Here is a 23,660-nt window from a genome sequence, read left to right as displayed (position 1 = left end):
ATCTCTCTTTTCTCTCGTGCTTGTTCGTTCCTTTTACATAAAAATATATCTATTTCTATGCACGTCCCTTTCCCTCTTGTCTCAATCAGTAGATCACCTTTCCTCTACCCGCCCCAATGTACCTCGCATTTATGCCTATCTTGAAGAGCTGGTTGAGAGATGCCCAACACCAAAGCCTGAAGCCCCACCCACAAGTCCATGGAGAGCCATAAAAAGAGAGGAGATAGAAACTCCAAGCGAAAGCCAAGCAGGTGAGAACGGTAAGGAAAGAAGATACGAAGATGAAAAGGGGAGAGAGGGGGAGATCCAGAAGACAAGAAAGAAGGGGATTGATTCCCATTTCATTTTGGTTTGCCATCACCATAGTTGATGGTTATAGTACATGCATCAAATGTAATCGCTCCACCGAGTACAGAATACAACAAAAGCTACAGTCCATCTCCCCCTCTTCCACCACCGCCACCATTAGAGCTCATCATCTCCACCACCATCCAAAAAAAAGGGAAAGGTAAAAAGATTGGAACTTCCATATACTCTGACTAAAATCGAAAGAAAAAATAAATAAAAAAGCTAACTTTCGATTAAAGAGAGGGGAAAGAACACACCTTTTGCATCACCACTCATCTCTTTTTTTTTTTTCTTTTTTTGATAGACGATAGAACTCGGTTGGGAACTAAAAGTTTTTTTTTTTGAAAAATTTAAAGCTAGAGCATCTTTATCACGGGTGAGACGAGGATGAGGAAGAAGAGGAGTGATGGAGGGACTGGGTGATGAAGGGGTGCTGGAGGAGCTGGAGGGCGTTGAGCCGCCTGGCGGGATCCTTCTGGAGGCAGCAGGCGATGAAGCTCCGGAACTCCGCCGAGGCGGTGGTCGGCGCCTCCGGGGGGTTGGAGTAGCAGATGGCGCACATGAGAGAGGCCCAGTCCCCCTGGCGGCCGAGCTTCTCGCCGAAGGGGAAGCGGCCGAGGTAGAACTCGAGGATGCTGAGGCCGAAGCTCCAGATGTCGCCGGCGTAGGCGTTGTAGATGCCGTGGTTGAGGTCGGTGTTGATGCGCTCGGGGCTCATGTAGGCGATGGTCCCCACGGAGGAGTTGCAGGGGTCCATGGTCTGGGCGAGGATCCGGCTGACGCCGAAATCGGCGATCTTGACCTGGCGGGCGGTGTTGATGAGGAGGTTGGAGGGTTTGATATCACGGTGGACGATGTGCTGGCGGTGGAGGTAGGCCAATCCGGTGAGCACCTGCCGGGCGACGTCGGCAAGGAAGCGCTCGGAGGAGACGCGGTGGCCGTCGAGGGAGCCGCCGTCCATGTACTCGAGGAGGATCTGGATCTCGCCGGCGTGGTCGTACATGCCGTGGCAGCGGACGACAAAGGGGTTGTCGGCGGTGCGAAGGATCTCGATCTCACGGCAGATCTGGCGGCGGACGGCGTCCTCATGGTTGCCGTAGATGACCTTGAGGGCGTAGATCCTACCGGTGGGGCGGTGGCGGACCATCCAGACGGTGCCGCCGGTGCCGCTGCCGACGCGGCGGAGGCGCTCGAGGTCGGAGAGTGCCGGGGTCTGGGAGGAGGCGGTGGGCGGGGTGGCGGAGGCGGAGGAGGATGAAGGAGGCGGCAGGGGGAGGGGGACGGCGAGGGAGGGGTCGCGCTGAGGGAGGGGGAGGGTCAAGTCGGGCCGCCGCCGTGGCCGGTTCGTGGTGCCCGCCTGAACCGGTCTCAAGGGCGCCGGTCCGGGTCTCATGATGGCCGTTCCTTCTTCTTAGGATGACAACAAGAGGAGGAGGAGGAGGAGGAGAAGGAAACCATACAAAGAACTATATTCTCATCTCATTTATCAATAAAAGAAGGATGGAGGCTTTGAGGTTGGAGGTATTGATAGATATATAATAAGGGTGTGAGTATAAAAAAAGGATGATGAGGTGGGGAGTTATTTGGTTGATGGAATTGTAGCACGAAAAGGAGGAACGAGAAGAGAAGGGGGAAAAAAAAAATGTTATCTTTTATGAGGAGAGGTGGTGGGGGGGGGGGGGGGGGGGGGGGGGGTGGGCGCAGAGAAAAAGGGGAGGAAGGGTTCGAATATGAGAAGGGGACAGAAGAGAGAAGAGGGGGGAGAATTTTACAGGGGAAATGATGAGAGGTGAGATGGGAATATAAAAGGGGGAGGAAAAGGTTTAAGAGGAAAGGAGCATTTCATTGCTTCTACGTCTTTTGTTCTTTTCTCATTTTTTCTTACACCCAACCGTAGGGCTTGGGGGTTCCATCCGAACCCCACGTAGGAGAGAGGTCACTCCGCCAGATCAAATAGAATTCGGCGTCCGAAGCATGCTCTTGTTGAAATGGAAATGGTTGGGTCTCTCTCATAAATTCTTTAATTTTTATCATCTATCTATATACAAATTTATACAGTTTTTATATCTTTATTTTGAAAAAAGAGAGAAAAATTTCACACATGCCAATGAAACATATGTGCCCATCAAAATGCGTGTTGGAATCTTGCACTCGTCCTCTGTGACACTTAAATGATCTTAGTACCACTTGTTCATTAGATTATTAAGTGATACAATCACTTGAAGAATATAACATTGGAGGTGATCCAAAATATCTTCTTGTAAACAAGCCTGTGTAACAATAATATGGTCAATTAATTTGCATCTCTTTCCTGCTTTGTTCTACATAGTTGAAGTAATGTCGTTATGAGAACATCAATTTGTTAATAATCTCGAAGTAAAAATACTTATGAAGAACTTTATATTAGTGGGTTCATTGCATTAAATGTAACTATTGCATGAAAAAAAGAATCACATATATCCCTCAAAAAAGGAAAAAAACTCAACCCCGTTAATTTGAATGCCATTTGCTTTTGCTCAAGCATCGAAACTCTTTAGCATTCGATTAGATATTTGAATTCAAAATCCAATTTTACTAAAATTTAGAGAAAGGTGGCATTTAAAAGACTACCCCCATGTTGTAGCCAATACTTCTGAGCTTTTTTCTATAGAAAAAGTTATGAAAAATTTAAAACTAGTAATTCTTGTTTCATCTATACAAAGTTAACGAAAAGAAAGATATATCTAACTTTGTAATCATTTTGTTATTTGCCATTTGGCCTAAAGTCATCTCTTCAACTTTTCAAATTCCAGATCATTGATAATTATCAACTCAAAAAGAGGCTATAAAGGAACACGAAAGTCTAATTGATAGATTAGAAAGTGACCTTATTCATCACGTAACTTGGTTCGTGCATACAAACATCAATCATTTGAGGCTCTACCATCTTTCTAGAGATTGTAAATAAAGATAGAAAAAAAATAAGATTTGACGTGAGAAATTTTATTCATTTGATCTAGAGCACGTTTCATCGGCAAACTTATGAATTAAAATGCACTCCTTTTTTACTTTAATTTCGACTAACAACATCCTTTCCTTTTCCTGTTTTAGAGGGAGAATAGCAAATTTGTTAAGTTAACCATTAGGTAGTTAAAGATAGTTTCATCAACTAAGTGTTTAGCTTCAATTAATCAACAATTTTCAGTCAAAATCCTTCCTTAAACGACCCTTTTGATGCGCAAATGGATACTAAATATGGCACATGGACATTTGTTCCTTACTACTGAAGGCTTGTAAGTAAATGATGAGAGGGGTCCAGAAAAAGTTTTAGATTAATTTACTAACAATAATAGAATGACAGCTCAGATGGACATGGAAATATTTTTATACACAATCATGCTAAGGCAAGCTCACGAGCTCTCCTTTGTTACTCCCGTCCTAACTCCTAGCCCTCAAAGAGGCCTCTTATTCGACTTCATCTCCCTCTCTCTCTCTCTCTACAAACTCATGTACAGGTCACGAACTCGGAACTTTTGGCTCTTGCCGCGCCTAGTGGTGTCCTACCAAATGAGAGAAAGAAACGAATAGAATAAAGGGGAAAAGGGACGCATACGTGTGAACATGCCACGTTGGATGGCTAACGTCAGCGTGGAGCATGGGCGACACGTGGCAGGCGGAGTCGCCGGGTTGGACCAAATCCATTAGTCTTCAGGCGGGGGGGTTCGTCGCGGTTTCACCAGCAGGACTAAGAGGAGAAGGACGAGGAGAGGAAGAAGGGTGGAAAGGAGAGGCGAATGCGATGCCGTTAGAGAAGGAGACTTTGCCTCTGTCGTTTTCATGAAGATAATTATTCAAAGGTAGAAGTTTGCAGCTTGAGACTATCAAACGGAAGTCAGCAAAACGAAAGACCATCCAATGAAAGCCCACGGACACGTGGCACCCCCTGGTTTGCAGTTGCAGTCTGATGCCACCCTGTGCATGTGCAGAGAAAAATGGTAATAATTCTAGAAGACTCTTATTATTTATTTATTTCTTTCTTTTTGGATGGATACCCTCCTATATGTCGAATTTTGTATGTATATCCTCAAAAAACACTTGTTTTACTATTCTACCTTTTTTTTAATCCTTATTTTTTATATGTACCCACGCCATCTAATGCTGTTAAAAAATTAACGATTTCAAATTAAAATGACTAAAATATTCTTCATGGATTGATGCGCAAAAAAATATTTATACCACAATAATAATAGAGAATAAAAATATAATTTTAAAATTTTAATTTATTTTTAATTAAAATAAATATGGTGTTTATTATATTAGGGGCATTTGTGTAAAAATAATATTTTATGAGGATACAAAAATAAATATAAATTTTAAGAGAGTATACACGCAAATTGAAATTTTAGAAGGATATCCATGTAAAATAATTTTTTTTGTTTTAGTTATGAGATTATTTTAAAGTTATCCTAAAGATTAGAAAACATGATAATTTGTTAAGATTGCTATGGAAATTGATGATATAAGATTTTAAGATAAGGAGTAACAAAATAGAATATGGAAACGAAGACAAGAAAGTTAGGCCCCGTTTGGGAAAGTTGTTGGAAGTAGAGCTGTCTGAAGTAGAGCTGTTATAAAAAGCTGTTTATTATTTAGTAACTATATTTTTAAAGTGTTGTGGCACTTTAACATATGTTTGGTAAACAAACTGAGAAAGTACTTTTATATGACAAAATTACCATAAAGGACATTGCATAGTATTATACAATAGAGCATGATAAAACATAACATATATTAATACATAATATACGATATAGTATAATATTACTGTAATATAAAATATTATTATTATAATATAGTAATATGATATTGCATAGCATAGCATAATGGTAATAAAATTATTAGAGTAAATTAATTTTCTATAATATAACATAATATTAAATTATTTAACATAACATATTAATGTATTATGATATAATGTAATATATATTATATTCATAGTATAATACAATAATAAAGGTATAAAATATTATAATTATTAGTATTAATTAATTTCTCATAATATAACATAATATTAAATTATTTAAAATAACATATTAATGTATTATGATATAAGGTAATATAATATAATATGTATAGTATAATACAATAATAAAGGTATAAAATAATATATTATTAGTATAAATTAATTTTTCATAATATAATATAATATTAAATTATTTAACATTACATATTAATGTATTATGATATAATGTAATATAATAATATATTTATAGTATAATACAACAATAAATAACTATTTATCTGTTTAATAGATTATCTCTTTACTTAACTATTTGCAATGGCGACAAATTCACTGTACTTATCAATATCATAAGGATCAGATTATTTGCCACTCACTCATTATTTTTCTTTATATTTATTTATTTATACATTCATTCGTATATATTTTTATTTATGCATTTATTTATTTATTATTTTATCCATTGAAATTGTTGCTGGAATTTGGACCCGGGGGCGGCCGCGAACCGAGGAGGAGGAGCTCCGGCGAACATTGGCGGGCGGCGATCCGTCGGCGAGCGGCGTCCTCCGTGGGGGGCCTGTTGCTGGAATTTGGACCCGGGGGCGGCCGCAAACCGAGGAGGAGGAGGAGCTCCGGTGAACACTGGCGGACGGCGATCCGTCGGCGAGCGGCGTCCTCCGGGGGACCTGCAAGAAGCCGGCGGCCGGGCTTTCCGGCGCTGGCCCTCCGATGCCTAAGTCAGAGGGGGCCAATGTGTTCTTGGAGGAAATAGTATGAATCAGAGTCTTTTTTGTCTGCCTACCAGCCAGCCCCCTCTCTAAAATGGAGTGGTTCTCCTTTTATAGAGAGGTGCTGGATTATCTGTGAGATGATGGAGCGAGGTCGTCGTACAGTTTGAGCATGCCGCACGATCAGGCGAATTAATGCTGTAGTGGGAGACCACGTCGGAGTCAGAGAATTGTCCCGGCTGATTGAACACTGCCGTGCTGATTTGCCGTGGAGAACTGTGATGTGACTGGGCGAATTAATGAGTTACCGTCACGATTGGACTTGGGCGTGTGAAGTAATGAGTTGCCGTGGATGGCCCGTTCCCATCATGGGAGGAGGTTGCGTGCAGCAAGAGCTTGCTTGTGGCGTGCAGTGCAGTACATTCTTGAGAATGGTGAGGTGTTGACAGTCGTAGCAGGGTATGGTCCCTGATTGATATGTCGTGGCGTGGCTGGCAAGTAAAGCATGGTGCGGTAAGGCTGCTGCAGGGCATGGCCGCAGCATATAGACGACGAGGTCGGCCTTCTGAGGTCAGCTCGGCCTTCTGTGCTCAGCTTTCTAGTCTCGGCCTGCTGAGCTCGGCCTTCTGAGCTCGGCAGCCTTCTGGTCTCGGCCTTCTGAGCTCGGCAGCATGGATGAGCTCGGCAGCCTTCTGAGCTCGGCTTGCATGAGCTCGGCTTGGCTTTCTGAGCTCGGCTCGGCCTGCATGAGCTCGGTCTTCGGAGCTCGGCCTTCTGTGCTCGGCAGCATGGATGAGCTCGGCAGCCTTCTAAGCTCGGCTTGCATGAGCTCGGCTCGGCTTTCTAAGCTCGGCCTGCATGATGAGCTCGGCAGCCTTCTGAGCTCGGCTTGCATGAGCTCGGCTCGGCTTTCTGAGCTCGGCCTGCATGATGAGCTCGGCCTGCATGATGAGCTCGGCTCGGCCTTCTGAGCTCGGCCTGCATGATGAGCTCAGGCTTGTTGTCAGATTTGGGTGCTTTAATTGTACGTGTGGGGTAGTCTATTTTTTCCCCCAACACTACCCCCCGACTTCCGAGTTCGAGCAGCTTTTTGGCTCGGGCGAAGGAAGTAGTCTAGTCGTCGATCATCCTGTAACATAGCCAAATATATATGGAGATGTGCGTGCCAAGTAGGGTGTACCTCTCATGCAGTTGGAGTTAAGTGCTCCAGGTTGACTCAGCGGCCTTCTTTGGCCTTGTCTGTTGACGATCAAGCCGAAATCGAGCCGAGCTCGATAGTCGATGGAGATCGAGCCGAGCTCGATTAGTCGATGGAGATCGAGCCGAGCTCGATTAGTCGATGGAGATCGAGCCGAGCTCGATAGTTGTTGACCCCCTAATGGATTTTGATGAATACAAAACACTAGAGTATAATTCCATTTATCTTAACAATTTATTTGAGAATTTCAGATGATTAATTAACAATATTGTTAAGAAATGTCTAGACAAGTTCCCATAATTTTTAAGAATTTATTGAAGAATTTTTGAGTTGAAGAAAATAGATCAGGGACAGCCGAGACGTCTCCGGGTTGTCTCAGAGACGTCTCTGGCACAAACAGGAAGAACTGGCACGTCTGGAGACGTCCCCGGCACCTGGCGAGGCGTCTCGCAGGGTCGGAGTCGACTCTCTCAGAGGCGGAGTCGACTCTCTCAGAGGCGGCAGAAAGGCCGATTTCAAGGGATGCGTGCGAGTCGTCTCCACAGGACGCGGAGTCATCCCCGCGAGTAAAAAGCAGACTTCTGGAGTCATCCCCGAGGTAGCAGAGTCGACTCTCTCAGGGTATTCCAGAGGATGTCTTTTTCGATGATAAAACAGCGGAGACGTCCCCTGAAAAAGCGGAGTCGACTCTCTCAGAGAATTCCAGAGGACTTGTTTTTCGAAGATAAAACAGCGGAGTCGTCCCCGAGGCAGCGGAGTCGTCCCCATGCAAAAAGTGCAAACATCCCGAGACGTCCCCGTAAAGTGCCGAGGCGACCCTCTCAGAAAAACAGAAAAACAAGCATTCAAACGGTTCATCATCAGAGTCGTCCCCGAAAAGCGCCGAGTCGACCCCAAACAACGTCAAAAGAAAAATCTTACAGCCGAGACGTCTCGCGTTGAAGCGGAGACGTCTCCGGAGCGCCTGGGACGCGACTGACACCTTTTTGCAGGTTTGTTTGAATTTCAAACGTTTCTTTCTTTGTGTCTAACGGCTATATTTGCTTTTTGGGCTATAAAAGGGAGCTCTTAAGTGCCTTCCAACAACTTCTCACCAACCCAATACAAGATCATTCAAGAGAGAAGTAAGAGAAAAAGGTTCAAGGGAGTTAGTGCATTCAAGTGAAGAAATCAAGTGCTTTCAAGCTTCCCAACTGATTTCGAGCTCAACTACTCTCTCCCGATCGGCATTCAAAGCTCACATTCAAGACAACGCGATCCACATAGGAAGAACCACCATTTCCCACGCTTCCAACGGCTAAAAGGGTTCTTCCGGATTTTGTTATTTCTCACTGTTTTATCTGCTTATTTAGAGCTTTCAAATCTTTTGTAAAACCTTTGGTTATTGTGCTTGTTCCAGTCAAGGGACTTGGAACAAGGGAAAGGCGTCCCAAGCCTAGGTGAAATTGGGGGTTGTAGGGTTCGTTGTTAGCCCGGTGTAAAACAACGAGTTGGGTAGTGCACTCGCAAAACTACCGGACTGTAATCTTGGATTATAGTGGAAATTCCCAAAGGTGCTTTGGGGAGTGGATGTAGGAGCAATGGAAGCTCCGAACCACTATAAAACCTTGTGTTTGCGATTGTCTGTTTTCATACCTCTATTTTTACCTTAGCTCATACATTTGTGTGTTTTATTTTTAATTGGATAAAAAGTTTTAAAACACCCAATTCACCCCCCTCTTGGGTGACCATCTCTGGGCAACAAGTGGTATCAGAGCAGGTGCTCTGTGTATTTCTTGAAGACCTAACCGTCTTGGCCAAAGATCTAGATGGCAACATCCTTCAACAATGTTCTTGCTGAGGGGCAGGCAACCAATAGACCTCCACTCTTCAATGGGACAAATTATACCTATTGGAAGACTAGAATGAAGATCTTTATTCAAGCACAAGATTATGCCTTGTGGAGGGTCATAATCAAGGGACCACACGAACCATCTCACATGGTTAATGACATTCAAATTCCCAAACCTGAGGAGGATTGGGATGAGAATGATAACAGGATGGTTCAACTCAATGCTAGAGCCATGAACTCATTATTTTGTGCTCTAGATGTGAATGAATTTAATAGAGTCTCCACATGTAGTTCCGCTAAGAAAATATGGGATAGGCTTGAAGTTACCCACGAGGGTACAAATCAAGTCAAAGAATCTAAAGTGAACATTCTAGTTCAGAAGTATGAGTTATTTAAGATGGAACCCAACGAAACCATCTCATGCATGTTCACACGCTTCACCGATATAATAAATGGTCTAAAGAATTTGGGCAAATCCTACACTAACCCAGAACTTGTGAGTAAAATTCTCAGGTCCTTGCCAAAAGCATGGGAAGCGAAGGTCACGGCGATCGTGGAAGCTAAAGACCTCAACACATTGGGACTTGAACAACTATTGGGCTCATTGATGACGCATGAGCTCACAATGAAGCAACATGAAGAAGAGTTGCCAAAGAAGAAGACAATCGCACTCAAGGCTACTTCGAGTGTGTGTGAAGAAGAAAGTAGTGAGAGTGAAGAAGAAAGCGAAGATGAGGACTTGGGTTTAATAGTAAGGAAATTTAAGAAATTCATGAGAAGAAAGAAACCCTTCCCAAGAAAGAAGTTTGGAGGGAGAAATGATTGGAAAAAGGAAAAAGATAAGGAAAGAGACCCAATCATTTGTTATGATTGCAAGAGACCGGGACACATCCGTTCCGAATGCCCTCAACAGAAGAAGCATTTTGGAAAGAAGAAGAAGAAGGCATTGAAAGCAACATGGGATGATAGTGACACATCATCCTCCGAGGAAGAGAAGGAAGAGACCGCCAATTTGTGCTTCATGGCATTCGAAGATGATGAGGTAAGTCATAGCTCAACTACAAATTTTACTTTAGAAGAATTATATGAAGCTTTTCAAGAACTCATGAGTGATTGTAGTATGTTAGGAGCAAAGAATAAAGAATTAAAAGCCTCCAATCAAAAACTAAAGGATGATATTGAAAACCTATTGATTGAGAAGGAGAGCTTCAAAAATGTTAATACCATTGACCTAGAAAATAAAAATTCAAAACTTAGCATTGAAAATGAACCGCAAAAACACAAATTAAGAAATTAAATCTAAAAGTTAAATTCCTACTCAATAGTAATACCTTACTTGCGCAAAATGTTGAACTCCTTAAAAAGGATAAGGAAGAATTAGTTAAAGAAAATGTGGATCTCAAGAATGAGGTACATAAGTACAAACCAATTGTTGAAAAATTTACACATAGCTCTGAAAAGTTAAATCTTATTCTATCCAATCAAAGAGCTGTTTTTAATAAAGCCGGTCTAGGATATAAAACTAGCAAACAACAAAAGTATCTAAAGAATTTCTTTGTGAAAGCAAAAGATGTCAAATCTGAAAAACCTACATGCTTTCATTGTGGAAAAAGTGGACATAAAGCCTACTCTTGCATTCAAAGAAAGATTCAAACTAACAAGAGTACATTTGTAAGAGGTAAAAACATAACTAAAGTGTGGGTGCCTAAGGGAACCAACTATACTAACCAAGAAGGACCCAAGAAGACTTGGGTACCTAAGAGCATCACTTGATTATTTTGCAGGTATGTCTTGCAGCCGGAAATAGAAAGAGAATGTGGTATCTTGATAGTGGTTGCTCAAGGTATATGACCGGTGACAAGAGTCTCTTCGTCACCTTGAAATCAAAAGAAGGAGGAGTAGTCACATTTGGAGATAATGCTAAAGGTCAAATCGTTGGTGTTGGTAAAATCTCCATATCACCCTCCTCTTTTATTGACAATGTATTGTTAGTTAATGGACTAAAACATAATTTATTAAGTATAAGTCAATTTTGTGACAAGGGATTTAAAGTGTCATTTGAATCATCACTATGCATAATTAGTAGTCCAATTGACAATGAGATCATACTCACAGGACATAGGCATGAAAATGTTCACATGGTAGATCTTGATGATCTCACCATGAAGGATGGCCAATGTCTTGTAGCCATGGATCCCAAAGTCAATGAGACTAGTTGGTTATGGCATCGTAGGTTAGGACATGCTAGCATGGATTTAATCTCTAAATTAATTACAAAAGATCTAGTCAAAGGACTACCAAAAATAGACTTTGAAAAGAACAAAATTTGTGCTGCATGTCAATTAGGGAAACAAACAAGAAGTTCTTTCAAGTCTAAGAACATAGTCTCAACATCAAAATCCTTAGAACTAATTCACATGGATTTGTTTGGACCCACTAGAACTGCTAGTCTAGGGGGTAAGAAATTTGGTCTTGTAATTTTTGATGATTTTTCACGTTTTACATGGGTTTCATTTCTTGCACATAAAGATGAGTCCTTTCCCGCTTTTATCAAGTTTCATAATAGGGTTTCGAATGAACTCAATCTCAAACTAAAAGCAATTAGGAGTGATCATGGTACCGAGTTTGAAAATCAACACTTTGAAAAATTTTGTGACGAAAATGGTATCAATCACAATTTCTCGGCCCCTAGGACACCCCAACAAAATGGGGTGGTAGAAAGGAAGAATCACACACTAGCAGATATGGCTCGTACCATGTTGTGCGAATCGGATCTACCAAAATATTTTTGGGCTGAAGCAATAAATACTGCATGTCACATTTTAAACCGTGCATTAGTCAGATCAATTTTAAAGAAAACACCTTATGAGTTGCTGAATAATAAGAAGCCAAATATATGTTACTTTCATGTTTTCGGTTGTCGGTGTTTTATTTTAAACAATGGAAAGGACAATCTAAGTAAATTTAGTGCTAAATCAGATGAGGGGATCTTCTTAGGTTATTCCTCATCTAGTAGAGCATACAGGGTCTTCAACAAGAGAACTCTCGTTGTTGAAGAATCCATTCATGTTGTTTTTGATGAAGCTAATGGAGATTCTTCTAGAAAAGAAGAAGATAGTGATGCAGGTATACTTGAAGACAGAATGAAGGAGTTCTCCATACAAGACAAACAACTTGAAGATGAAGTCAAGGAAGATATAATTCAGCAAGATGAAGAAGATCAACCTCAAGCAAGAAATCAAGATCTTCCGAAGGAATGGAGGTATGCACATGGTCATCCAAGGGATTTAATCCTTGGTGATCCCTCACAAGGGGTAAGGACAAGATCCTCTCTAAGAAATACTAGTAATTATCTTGCTTTCGTTTCACAAATAGAGCCTAAGTCACTAGAGGAAGCCGAAAAGGATGAAAATTGGATAAATGCTATGCAAGAGGAATTAAATCAATTTGAAAGAAATCAAGTTTGGACTCTAATGAAAAGACCCCCTAATGTTTCAATCATAGGCACCAAGTGGGTGTATAGAAATAAACTAGATGAAGATGGAATAGTTATAAGAAACAAAGCTAGACTAGTTGCCAAAGGCTATAATCAGGAGGAAGGAATAGATTTTGATGAAACTTTTGCTCCTGTTGCTAAGTTAGAGGCTATTAGGCTACTTTTGGCATATGCTTGCTTCATGGATTTTAAACTCTATCAAATGGATGTAAAAAGTGTATTTTTAAATGGTTATATAATGGAGGAAGTTTATGTAGGACAACCTCCAGGTTTTGAAAATCACTTACATCCAGATTATGTTTATAAATTACATAAAGCATTGTATGGACTGAAGCAAGCCCCTAGGGCATGGTATGAAAGATTAAGTAATTTCCTAATTGAAAATAAATTTAAGAGAGAAAATGTAGACAAAATCCTCTTCATTAAAAGAAAAGAAAATGACTTATTGCTTGTACAAATTTATGTGGATGATATAATTTTTGGTGCTACTAATGATAGTCTTTGTCAAGAGTTTGCCAAGCTTATGCAGGGAGAATTTGAAATGAGCATTATGGGTGAGCTCAACTTCTTCCTTGGGCTACAAATAAAACAATCAGAGGAAGGCATCTTCATCAGTCAGTCCAAATATATCAAGAAAATGTTGGAAAAATTCAAGATGAAGGATGCAAAGGAAATCAGCACACCCATGGGCTCAAGTTGCAAGCTTGACAAAGATGAAAAAGGTAAAAGTATAGACTGCAAATTGTACAGAGGTATGATAGGCTCTTTACTTTACCTTACTGCTAGTAGACCAGACATATTATTCAGTGTTTGTATGTGTGCTAGATACCAAGCATGTCCTAAGGAATCACACTTGCAAGCTGTTAAAAGAATTTTTAGATATCTAGTAGGGACATCTAATGTAGGCTTATGGTATTCTAAACAATCTGACATAAATTTAATTGCTTATTCCGATGCTGATTTTGCCGGGTGCAAACTCGACAGAAAAAGCACAAGTGGCACATGTCAATTCTTGGGTGCTAATTTGGTTTCTTGGTTTAGCAAGAAACAGAATTCAGTTGCCTTGTCCACAGCTGAGGCTGAGTACATTGCAGCTGGAAGCTGTTGTGCCCAAGTTCTATGGATTAAGCAACAACTTGAAGACTTCGGTATCAAAATGGACAATATACCAATTAGATGTGATAATACAAGCGCAATTAATTTAACAAAAAAATCCTGTCCAACACTCAAAATCAAAACATATAGAGATTAGGCATCACTTTATTAGGGATCATGTGCTGAAAAATGATGTGATGATTGAGTATGTATGTACTGAAAATCAATTGGCCGATATCTTTACAAAGCCCCTTTGTAAAGATAGGTTCAACTATTTAAGGAATGCTTTGAGCTTGTATGATCCTAGCAAATAAATTGAACTTGTATTGCAATGCTTTGCTACTCAAACTAATAATCCACCTCAAAGTCACAAATAGCAAACCTAGTATCTATTAAGTGAAAGCATGAATCTATCTAAGTTAAATGACGAACTGTTTGACTTTCCGGAGGATGGTTACCCTCCCTTGGACTCTTCATGGAGATATTTTCAGAGCCTATTTTATAGGTATTCGAAATTTGGTCAAACATTCCTCATTTCAATATTAATAATTCAAAAATCATTGTCAAACTTTTATAGGGTATATTATTAAAGGGAAGGATCACAAACAAACTCACTCTATATTCACCAAAAGAAATCATGTTGATTAGTGTGGTTAAATAAAATAAATTGGGAAAAGATAGAATTCAGTCTGAAATTTTTCAGTGCCGGAGACGTCTCTGGCAAATCGGAGAGACGTCCCCCCGGCGAGACGTCTCGCGTTAGTCGCGGAGACGTCTCAGGGACCGAACGAGGGTTTTTAAAATAGGTCGAAACAGCTCGAGCCGACCCGAGCTATCTCTTTCGTCCCCAACAAAATACAAAACCCTAGCCTCCATTTTTCTCTCCACCTCAAACCGAACCAAAACTCCCCATTTCCCTAGGATTTCCGAGCCATGGCACCTAAAAGAGCTAGGAGAACAAGTGGGAGGCGTCCTAGGGTAGAGACCGACGCCGAGGAACAGAGGGAAGAACCTTCCGCACCGTCTCCTCCGGTTGCTCCGCCAACCACGACCATTTTCTGTGCGAATCGCACAGTAACCACGGGTAGGTTTATAGATTTCCATTTTTTAGAAAGTGAGGGGTTCTCTATTGGAGAGAGACTCCGTGCCCAAGGTTGGGAATATCTTTGTACTCTCAACACATCAACCTACCCCGGTCTAGTTAGAGAGATGTTTAGTAATATGGCCTTAGGGGACTCGGGGTACACTGCCTATGTCCGAGGGACATTGATAGAGATCAATGAGGATACCCTATCTAGTGTATTACAAATCCCTAAAGACGGTGAGGCTCCGACCTCACATCCCCAAAGGGAAATAGCCCTAAACCTAGTTTTAGGACGAGAGGACTGCGGCCCTCTTGATGTGGTTAACTCACAAGACCTAAATGCCGAGATGAGACTACTTTTGAGTATTGTCAACCGGGTCTTGTTTCCAAAAACCGGTCGCTTCGATTTTGTTTCGGAGCGAGATTTAGTCATCATGCACCACATCCTACTAGGGATTCCCCTAAATCTCCCTAGACTTATGCTGAACTACATTTCTATATGTCATAGGTATTCTAGGTTTAGCATACCTTATGGGATGATCTTTACCCTAGTATTCAAACATTTCAAGGTTCAAATTCCAGAAAATGAGCCTGCAAAACCCTTGAGAAACACCGACTACTATAATGAAAGCACAATGCGTAGAATGGAGTTTCACAAGGTAGATGGGTCTTGGGTCAAGGTACCAAAAAGAAAATCTCAAACCTTAAAGCTCGAGATCCCACATCAGGAGCCTGACCACCACTCTCCTCCACATAGCCACATGGCCTTCCCTGATGTTCCCTCCAGCTCAGCTGGACCTTCTACATTTGTGCCTCCTCCTCCTCCAGTCAGTGGGCCCTTCTCCCTATCAGAAGAACAGATGCGCACTTTAGCATCTGTAATATGCCAGCAGATGAGGGAGGAGATGAGATCGATGATTTCTGCTGAGTTGGCCCCCATCAGAACCTCACATGAAGGGCTTCTACAAGAGTTGAAGGAAATTAGAGCCCAGATAGAAGCTACAGCGACAGAACTAGTTCATGTGAGTGCCACCCAATCCTTCAGATCAATTGAGCTACAGGATGACTTGAAGAGCATATCAAAAAGCCTTCAAGAATTGACAAGCCCTGGAGGCAATGTGGGCACTGTGGTTGCCCAACTTAGAGGAAGAATTGAAAGGGCAAGCATTGAATTTGAAGCACTAGTGGCAGCCTTCCATCAATCTCAAGGAGAGCAGTTCAAAACTCTACTGGACTCAATTAATGCATTTATAGATGCAGCTGCTAGGGCTTATGAGCAACGTCGCCGATGAGGGACATTTTGTAGACATCTAGGGTTCATCTGTCTTTGTAAAACCCTAGGCTCATTTTGACACTTCTTTTGTTTTAGGAATCAATACTTGTAATGATTTCCTTTTTTTTTTAACCTTGTAATGCCTTCAAATGATTGCAATGACATATGAATGACATACAATCTCTTTTGAAATGCCTTCAAATGTTTGTTTCAAATCCTGTGGAATCAAACTTTGTGTATGTGATTCTGTGTTGTGCCATAAAAATCTCATAACATACCTTAAGTGTTCAAATTTGACACAATTTATCAATGCATATAAAACAGGGGGAGCACATCTTGTGATAACTATTTTAAACAAAAAGAGGAGTCTGAAATGAATTCCAAAACAAAGGGGGAGTGAAATGAATGCTAAATTCTTTAATAAAAATAACTTGAATATCCTTGAGTGGTTCATGGTAATATGCTGAATTCTACTAGGAATTGAGTTTTAAGTATCTAAGGATAATTTGTCCCCTTCATTGTTGATGACAAAAAGGGGGAGTAGAACCAATATGGATATTGGATATATTGGAATGCAAAATTTATGGAGTGTATTGAGTCGATATATGTATATGGAGTATATGGAGTAGAACCTAAATATGGAATGCAAAATTTACACTCATACTTAAAAAAATTGAATTAGAAAAAGATATAATTGAAGAATATTGGCCTTAAGATAATTGCCCTTCTGGAAAAGAAAGGGGGAGTCAAAAAGAACTTAGCCTTCAATTGTCTTTAGCATCAATATTTCATTAATTCAAATTCAGTTGATATGCTAAAATTGCTTAAGAGCTATTAAAATCAATCTTATGCATAAGGATGGAACTGAAAGTTGACTATTTTGAATTATGCACACTGTATCTAGCTCAAATCAAAACATTATACTTGTACATCTGATCAAATACTGTGTATATGTTTAAATTTCAAATTTTGCATATACTCAGTGTTTTGTCATCATCAAAAAGGGGGAGATTGTTGACCCCCTAATGGATTTTGATGAATACAAAACACTAGAGTATAATTCCATTTATCTTAACAATTTATTTGAGAATTTCAGGTGATTAATTAACAATATTGTTAAGAAATGTCTAGGCAAGTTCCCATAATTTTTAAGGATTTATTGAAGAATTTTTGAGTTGAAGAAAATAGATCAGGGACAGCCGAGACGTCTCCGGGTTGTCTCAGAGACGTCTCTGGTACAAACAGGAAGAACTGGCACGTCTGGAGACGTCCCCGGCACCTGGCGAGGTGTCTCGCAGGGTCGGAGTCGACTCTCTCAGAGGCGGAGTCGACTCTCTCAGAGGCGGCAGAAAGGCCGATTTCAAGGGATGCGTGCGAGTCGTCTCCACAGGACGCGGAGTCGTCCCCGCGAGTAAAAAGCAGACTTCTGGAGTCATCCCCGAGGTAGCAGAGTCGACTCTCTCAGGGTATTCCAGAGGATGTCTTTTTCGATGATAAAACAGCGAAGACGTCCCCTGAAAAAGCGGAGTCGACTCTCTCAGAGAATTCCAGAGGACTTATTTTTCGAAGATAAAACAGCGGAGTCGTCCCCGAGGCAGCGGAGTCGTCCCCATGCAAAAAGTGCAAACATCCCGAGACGTCCCCGTAAAGTGCCGAGGCGACCCTCTCAGAAAAATAGAAAAACAAGCATTCAAACGGTTCATCATCAGAGTCGTCCCCGAAAAGCGCCGAGTCGACCCCAAACAACGTCAAAAGAAAAATCTTACAGCCGAGACGTCTCGCGTTGAAGCGGAGACGTCTCCGGAGCGCCTGGGACGCGACTGACACCTTTTTGCAGGTTTGTTTGAATTTCAAACGTTTCTTTCTTTGTGTCTAACGGCTATATTTGCTTTTTGGGCTATAAAAAAGAGCTCTTAAGTGCCTTCCAACAACTTCTCACCAACCCAATACAAGATCATTCAAGAGAGAAGTAAGAGAAAAAGGTTCAAGGGAGTTAGTGCATTCAACTGAAGAAATCAAGTGCTTTCAAGCTTTCCAACTAATTTCGAGCTCAACTACTCTCTCCCGATCGGCATTCAAAGCTCACATTCAAGACAACGCGATCCACATCGGAAGAACCACCATTTTCCACGCTTCCAACGGCTAAAAGGGTTCTTCCGGGTTTTGTTATTTCTCACTGTTTTATCTGCTTATTTAGAGCTTTCAAATCTTTTGTAAAACCTTTGGTTATTGTGCTTGTTCCAGTCAAGGGACTTGGAACAAGAGAAAGGCGTCCCAAGCCTAGGTGAAATTGGGGGTTGTAGGGTTCGTTGTTAGCCCGGTGTAAAACAATGAGTTGGGTAGTGCACTCGCAAAACTACCGGACTGTAATCTTGGATTATAGTGAAAATTCCCAAAGGTGCTTTGGGGAGTGGATGTAGGAGCAGTGGAAGCTCCGAACTACTATAAAATCTTGTGTTTGCGATTGTCTGTTTTCATACCTCTATTTTTACCTTAGCTCATACATTTGTGTGTTTTATTTTTAATTGGACAAAAAGTTTTAAAACACCCAATTCACCCCCCTCTTGGGTGACCATCTCTGGGCAACAATAGTCGATGGAGATCGAGCCGAGCTCGATTAGTCGATGGAGATCGAGCCGAGCTCGATTAGTCGATGGAGATCGACGTTAATCCTTTAACTGGGGGATCCGAGCTTGGTCGGAAATCCGATCTTGGAGACATACGGGAGATGGACTTCATTCGTTGGCGATCGTGCGCCCTTATTCGGAGCGGGGCGACGTTGGAGATAGAGATACCCGTAGGTCGTTTTTTGGATTCTCCGACCTGAAAATAGATAAAATATTGAAATTATTTGAAGCCAAAGTGGCGTTCTGTACCTTTTGGAGATATTTTGATGGCTCCTGAGCTCCAAAGTCCCTCAGGACTTGGCTCAGCACCGGCCTTCTTTGGCTCGATTTTCTGGGAGGTGTTTTGCGCTCGGGCTTCTGAGCTCGCGCTTATAAGCTCAGCAGCCTTCTGGTCTCGGCCTTCTGAGCTCGGCCTGCATGAGCTCGGCCTGGATGAGACTGCTGCAGGTCGTGGCTGCAGCATGTGGATGACGAGCTCGGCCTTCTGAGCTCGGCTCGGCCTGCATGAGTTCGGCCTGGATGAGACTGCTGCAGGTCGTGGCTGCAGCATGTGGATGACGAGCTCGGCCTTCTGAGCTCGGCTCGGCCTGCATGAGCTCGGCCTGGATGAGACTGCTGCAGGTCGTGGCTGCAGCATGTGGATGACGAGCTCGGCCTTCTGAGCTCGGCTCGGCCTGCATGAGCTCGGCCTGGATGAGACTGCTGCAGGTCATGGCTGCAGCATGTGGATGACAAGCTCGGCCTTCTGAGCTTGGCTCGGCCTGCATAAGCTTGGCCTGGATGAGCTCGGCAGCCCTCTGTGCACGGCCGGGGCTTCGGTGATGGCGACGCTCTGAAGGAGAGCAACGTCACGAGCGCCGTCGTAAGGACTTACACCCATGAGCAGGGAGTACATAACTCTCCTTCTCCAGACCTTAGCTTTTATTTCTCTTTCCCTCCAACTCGTTGACGTGAGACTTTAGACTACTACTTCTCACTGGTTGCCCCCACATACGTCGTTGCAGCGGGAGCCATGCCTGATTCGAGATGGCTCGGGAGTCGGGAGAAAGTTTCTTCCTCTGCTTAACATGATCCCGTGGAGGCGGCACAGGAGGGGCCTCCACTTGTTGCAGGCTTTGGGCTGCAATGGCAAGCACTTGGACTTGCTGCACTAGCGCATCGAAGTGCTCGAGTTGGACTTGTGGAACTTGATCTACCGGAGATCTTGGTGGTGAATTCTGGACTGAGCGTTTGGGACTTGGAGCATGATGCTGAGAGGCGTTAAAGACTCCTCTGCTCCTTAGTTTCATGGCCGCAACTCGGGCCCTTCCTCTAGCGCCAACTGTTGCTGGAATTTGGACCCGGGGGCAGCCGCGAACCGAGGAGGAGGAGCTCCGGCGAACATTGGCGGGCGGCGATCCGTCGGCGAGCGGCGTCCTCCGTGGGGGGCCTGTTGCTGGAATTTGGACCCGGGGGCGGCCGCGAACCGAGGAGGAGGAGGAGCTCCGGTGAACACTGGCGGACGGCGATCCGTCGGCGAGCGGCGTCCTCCGGGGGACCTGCAAGAAGCCGGCGGCCGGGCTTTCCGGCGCCGGCCCTCCGATGCCTAAGTCAGAGGGGGCCAATGTAAAGCCCGGCCGCCGGCCCTCCGATGCCTAAGTCAGAGGGGGCCAATGTGTTTTTGGAGGAAATAGTATGAATCAGAGTCTTTTTTGTCTGCTTACCAGCCAGCCCCCTCTCTAAAATGGAGTGGTTCTCCTTTTATAGAGAGGTGCTGGATTACCTGTGAGATGATGGAGCGAGGTCGTCGTACAGTTTGAGCATGCCGCACGATCAGGCGAATTAATGCTGTAGTGGGAGACCACGTCGGAGTCAGAGAATTATCTCGGCTGATTGAACACTGCCGTGCTGATTTGCCGTGGAGAACTGTGATGTGACTGGGCGAATTAATGGGTTACCGTCACGATTGGACGTGGGCGTGTGAAGTAATGAGTTGCCGTGGATGGCCCGTTCCCATCATGGGAGGAGGTTGCGTGCAGCAAGAGCTTGCTTGTGGCGTGCAGTGCAGTACATTCTTGAGAATGGTAAGGTGTTAACAGTCGTAGCAGGGTATGGTCCCTGATTGATATGTCGTGGCGTGGCCGGCAAGTAAAGCATGGTGCGGTAAGGCTGCTGCAGGGCATGGCCGCAGCATATAGACGACGAGGTCGGCCTTCTGAGGTCAGCTCGGCCTTCTGAGCTCGGCATTCTAGTCTCGGCCTGCTGAGCTCGGCCTTCTGAGCTCGGCAGCCTTCTGGTCTCGGCCTGCTGAGCTCGGCCTTCTGAGCTCGGCAGCATAGATGAGCTCGGCAGCCTTCTGAGCTCGGCTTGCAGGAGCTCGGCTCGTCCTGCATGAGCTCGATCTTCGGAGCTCGGCCTTCTGTGCTCGGCAGCATGGATGAGCTCAGCAGCCTTCTGAGCTCGGCTTGCATGAGCTCGGCTCGGCTTTCTGAGCTCGGCCTGCATGATGAGCTCGGCAGCCTTCTGAGCTCGGCTTGCATGAGCTCGGCTCGGCCTTCTGAGCTCGGCCTGCATGATGAGCTCAGGCTTGTTGTCAGATTTGGGTGCTTTAATTGTACGTGTGGGGTGGTCTATTTTTCCCCCAACAGAAATATATTTATTTATTATCTTATTTATTTATTCATTCATTTATATAAATATTTATTTATGCATTTATTTTTTATTTATTCTTTTCTTTTCTTTTCTTTTCTTTTATTTTATTTCCTTTTTTCTTTTTTCTTTTTTCTTTTTTTTTTCTTTTTTTCTTCTCTTCTTCTCCTTCCTTCCTCCGCCCCCTTCTCCGTTCTTCTCCTCCCGTGCGGCCGGCAGCATCGGAAGGGGGCCAGGCCGCGGCGGCCACCGGAGGGGGCCGGGCTGTGGCCGGCGGCAGTCTCGGTGGCCGACGGCGCCGGAGGGGGTGCGGCACTACGGCGGCGAGGGGAGGGACGGGGTGCAGCGGCGGGGGAGAGGGAGGGGGTGTGACACTGCAGCGGCGGGGGAGAGGGAGAGGGTGCGGCGGCCGGGGAGAGGGAGGCACTGCAGCGGCGGCGGGGGAGAGGGAGGGGGTGCGGCGGCGGGGGAGAGGGAGGCACAGCAGCGGCAGCGGCGGCGGCGGTGCGGGGGGAGGGGTGGGGGTGCTGGTGGGTTGGGAGAGGAACAGGGCGGGGGGTAGGGGGTGGGGGCAGGTCGGTTGGGAGAGGAACAGGCGGTAAGACGAGGTTTTGGGGGAGGAATTTTTTTTTTACACGGGGGTATTTTGATCAAAAATACAGCTTCCCGAAAAAGCTGAAAACAGCATTTTCGGAAAGCTCCAAATTGAAGCTTCCCCCCAAAAACTGTTTTAAGCTTCCTGCAAAAGCTGAAACAGCTTTTCAAAAAAATTACCAAACACCAATTTTTAGCTAAAAGTACTTTTGGAGGGCCAGAAAGTGTTTTTTGGCCCTCCAAAAGTTCCCCAAACAGGGCCTTAATGATGCTCCTTGCCTTCTGCTTTACACCCGCTCCATGAATAATCCAAACTTATGGCTATCAAACATGTTTCCAACGAGTCATACCAATATCCTTTCGCCACGTTATAAGTTTGGGGCCAAGTTTAATTACCGGTCTGGGCCCCATTAGTTATATTCTTTTCTTGTTTTTTTAAATATATATATAACATGAACTCCCGAGAGGAGAGTAATCTGAATTCTAGAAGGTCAGATCATCATGAAGGCACATGCGATTAAGTAAATGTAATAGACCTCAGCAAGCCGCCTTGTTTAGTGTGAACTGAACATGCCTGCTTTCCAAGATTGGACCACATGTCAAGCGAAGAAGGTTGAGGTTCACGATTTGCCTTCTTGATGGCTTCTTATCGCTCTACAAGATGGACCATACTAAGAATTATAACTTCGTGATAAAAAAAAGAAGAAGAAAAACTTTTTCTCATGACGCATTGAAATGGACTCATTCTATATCACAGACATTGTTAATCTCTTCACTCCCCGGAATACCACCCACAATCGTTGGAAATTCTTGTAATAATCATGTCGAACCAATGCTGCAGCGTTAGAAGATGCATGATATAGATTATTTTGTTACTTCAGCTTCAAATATTTCTGCAAATTATAAAAAAACATTCAGTGAAAAAGCATGTTTGGTTGTGGGGAGTTAGATTCTGAAATAAGAATGGAAATAAATGACTTCTATTTTTACCGTTTGATTGAGAGGAGTTCCATTCTCATTCTGATTTTAAAGAAGAATGGAAATGCCCTAATCCTCCAAAACTCAATTTTTACCATCTTTTAGTATTCAAATTTCATTCTGATTCTGATTTCGATTCCAGTCACGAACCAAACATATCGAGAAATATGACAATCCAATTTTCATTTCAATTCAGTCCGATTCAAATTCCGGTCGCGAACGACACATCTAAATGCTGATAGATTTTTCATTATGTCAATTGGATGTGAAAGCCTGTGGGCTATCGTAGCCCTAAACATCACACTTATTTTTTAATAATTGAATCATAAAGATAGTAAATGAAAAAATAAATGTAAGATACCGTTCTCTACTACTATGCCTTTGAATCCGAAAAGAGAAAAAAATCCAAAAATGTGTCTTTCCTTGTTAGGTCCACTTTGTCTTCCATAGTGGGTGTCCCTAAGAGACTACTATTCCATTCCCTCAAATTAATGTTTCTTTTGCTTTTAATAACACTATAGTAACCGCAACGCAGCTCATGCTAAGTTTATGAAAGCTACTGTTAGATACGCTCCAGCTAGACCACCGAACCTCTACGTACTACAACAACGACATGTCCACCGTCCAAATCTTGTGATACAGCAAGCTAGATGTAACAAATTATAATTTGATTGCGACCATTTTGGAGGGCAGGGCCCAACATCAAGTCTAAGATGTTCAAGAATAGCTGGTTTATTTGATGATACCTGGCATCTCACGGCACTGAAAATTGATAGCTTGA

General features: G+C 43.3%; 1 protein-coding gene across 1 annotated transcript; it reads right to left on the bottom strand.

Annotated features, from left to right (window-relative positions):
• Positions 1-312: 312 nt before the first annotated feature.
• Positions 313-2,005, bottom strand: LOC103718404 (mitogen-activated protein kinase kinase 5). Its single transcript, XM_008807210.6, has one exon. It carries the CDS (start codon positions 1,739-1,741, stop codon positions 719-721), a length of 1,023 nt encoding a protein of 340 aa, XP_008805432.4. The 5' UTR covers positions 1,742-2,005; the 3' UTR covers positions 313-718.
• Between the last annotated feature and the right edge of the window lie 21,655 nt (positions 2,006-23,660).

Source organism: Phoenix dactylifera, chromosome 2, assembly GCF_051530095.1.
Source record: "Phoenix dactylifera cultivar Ajwa chromosome 2, Ajwa_hap1_PhDact_Kaust_v1.1, whole genome shotgun sequence".
Taxonomy (NCBI): domain Eukaryota; kingdom Viridiplantae; phylum Streptophyta; class Magnoliopsida; order Arecales; family Arecaceae; genus Phoenix; species Phoenix dactylifera.
The sequence above is the reverse complement of the archived record's forward strand: the minus strand, read 5'-3'. Positions and strand labels throughout refer to the sequence as shown.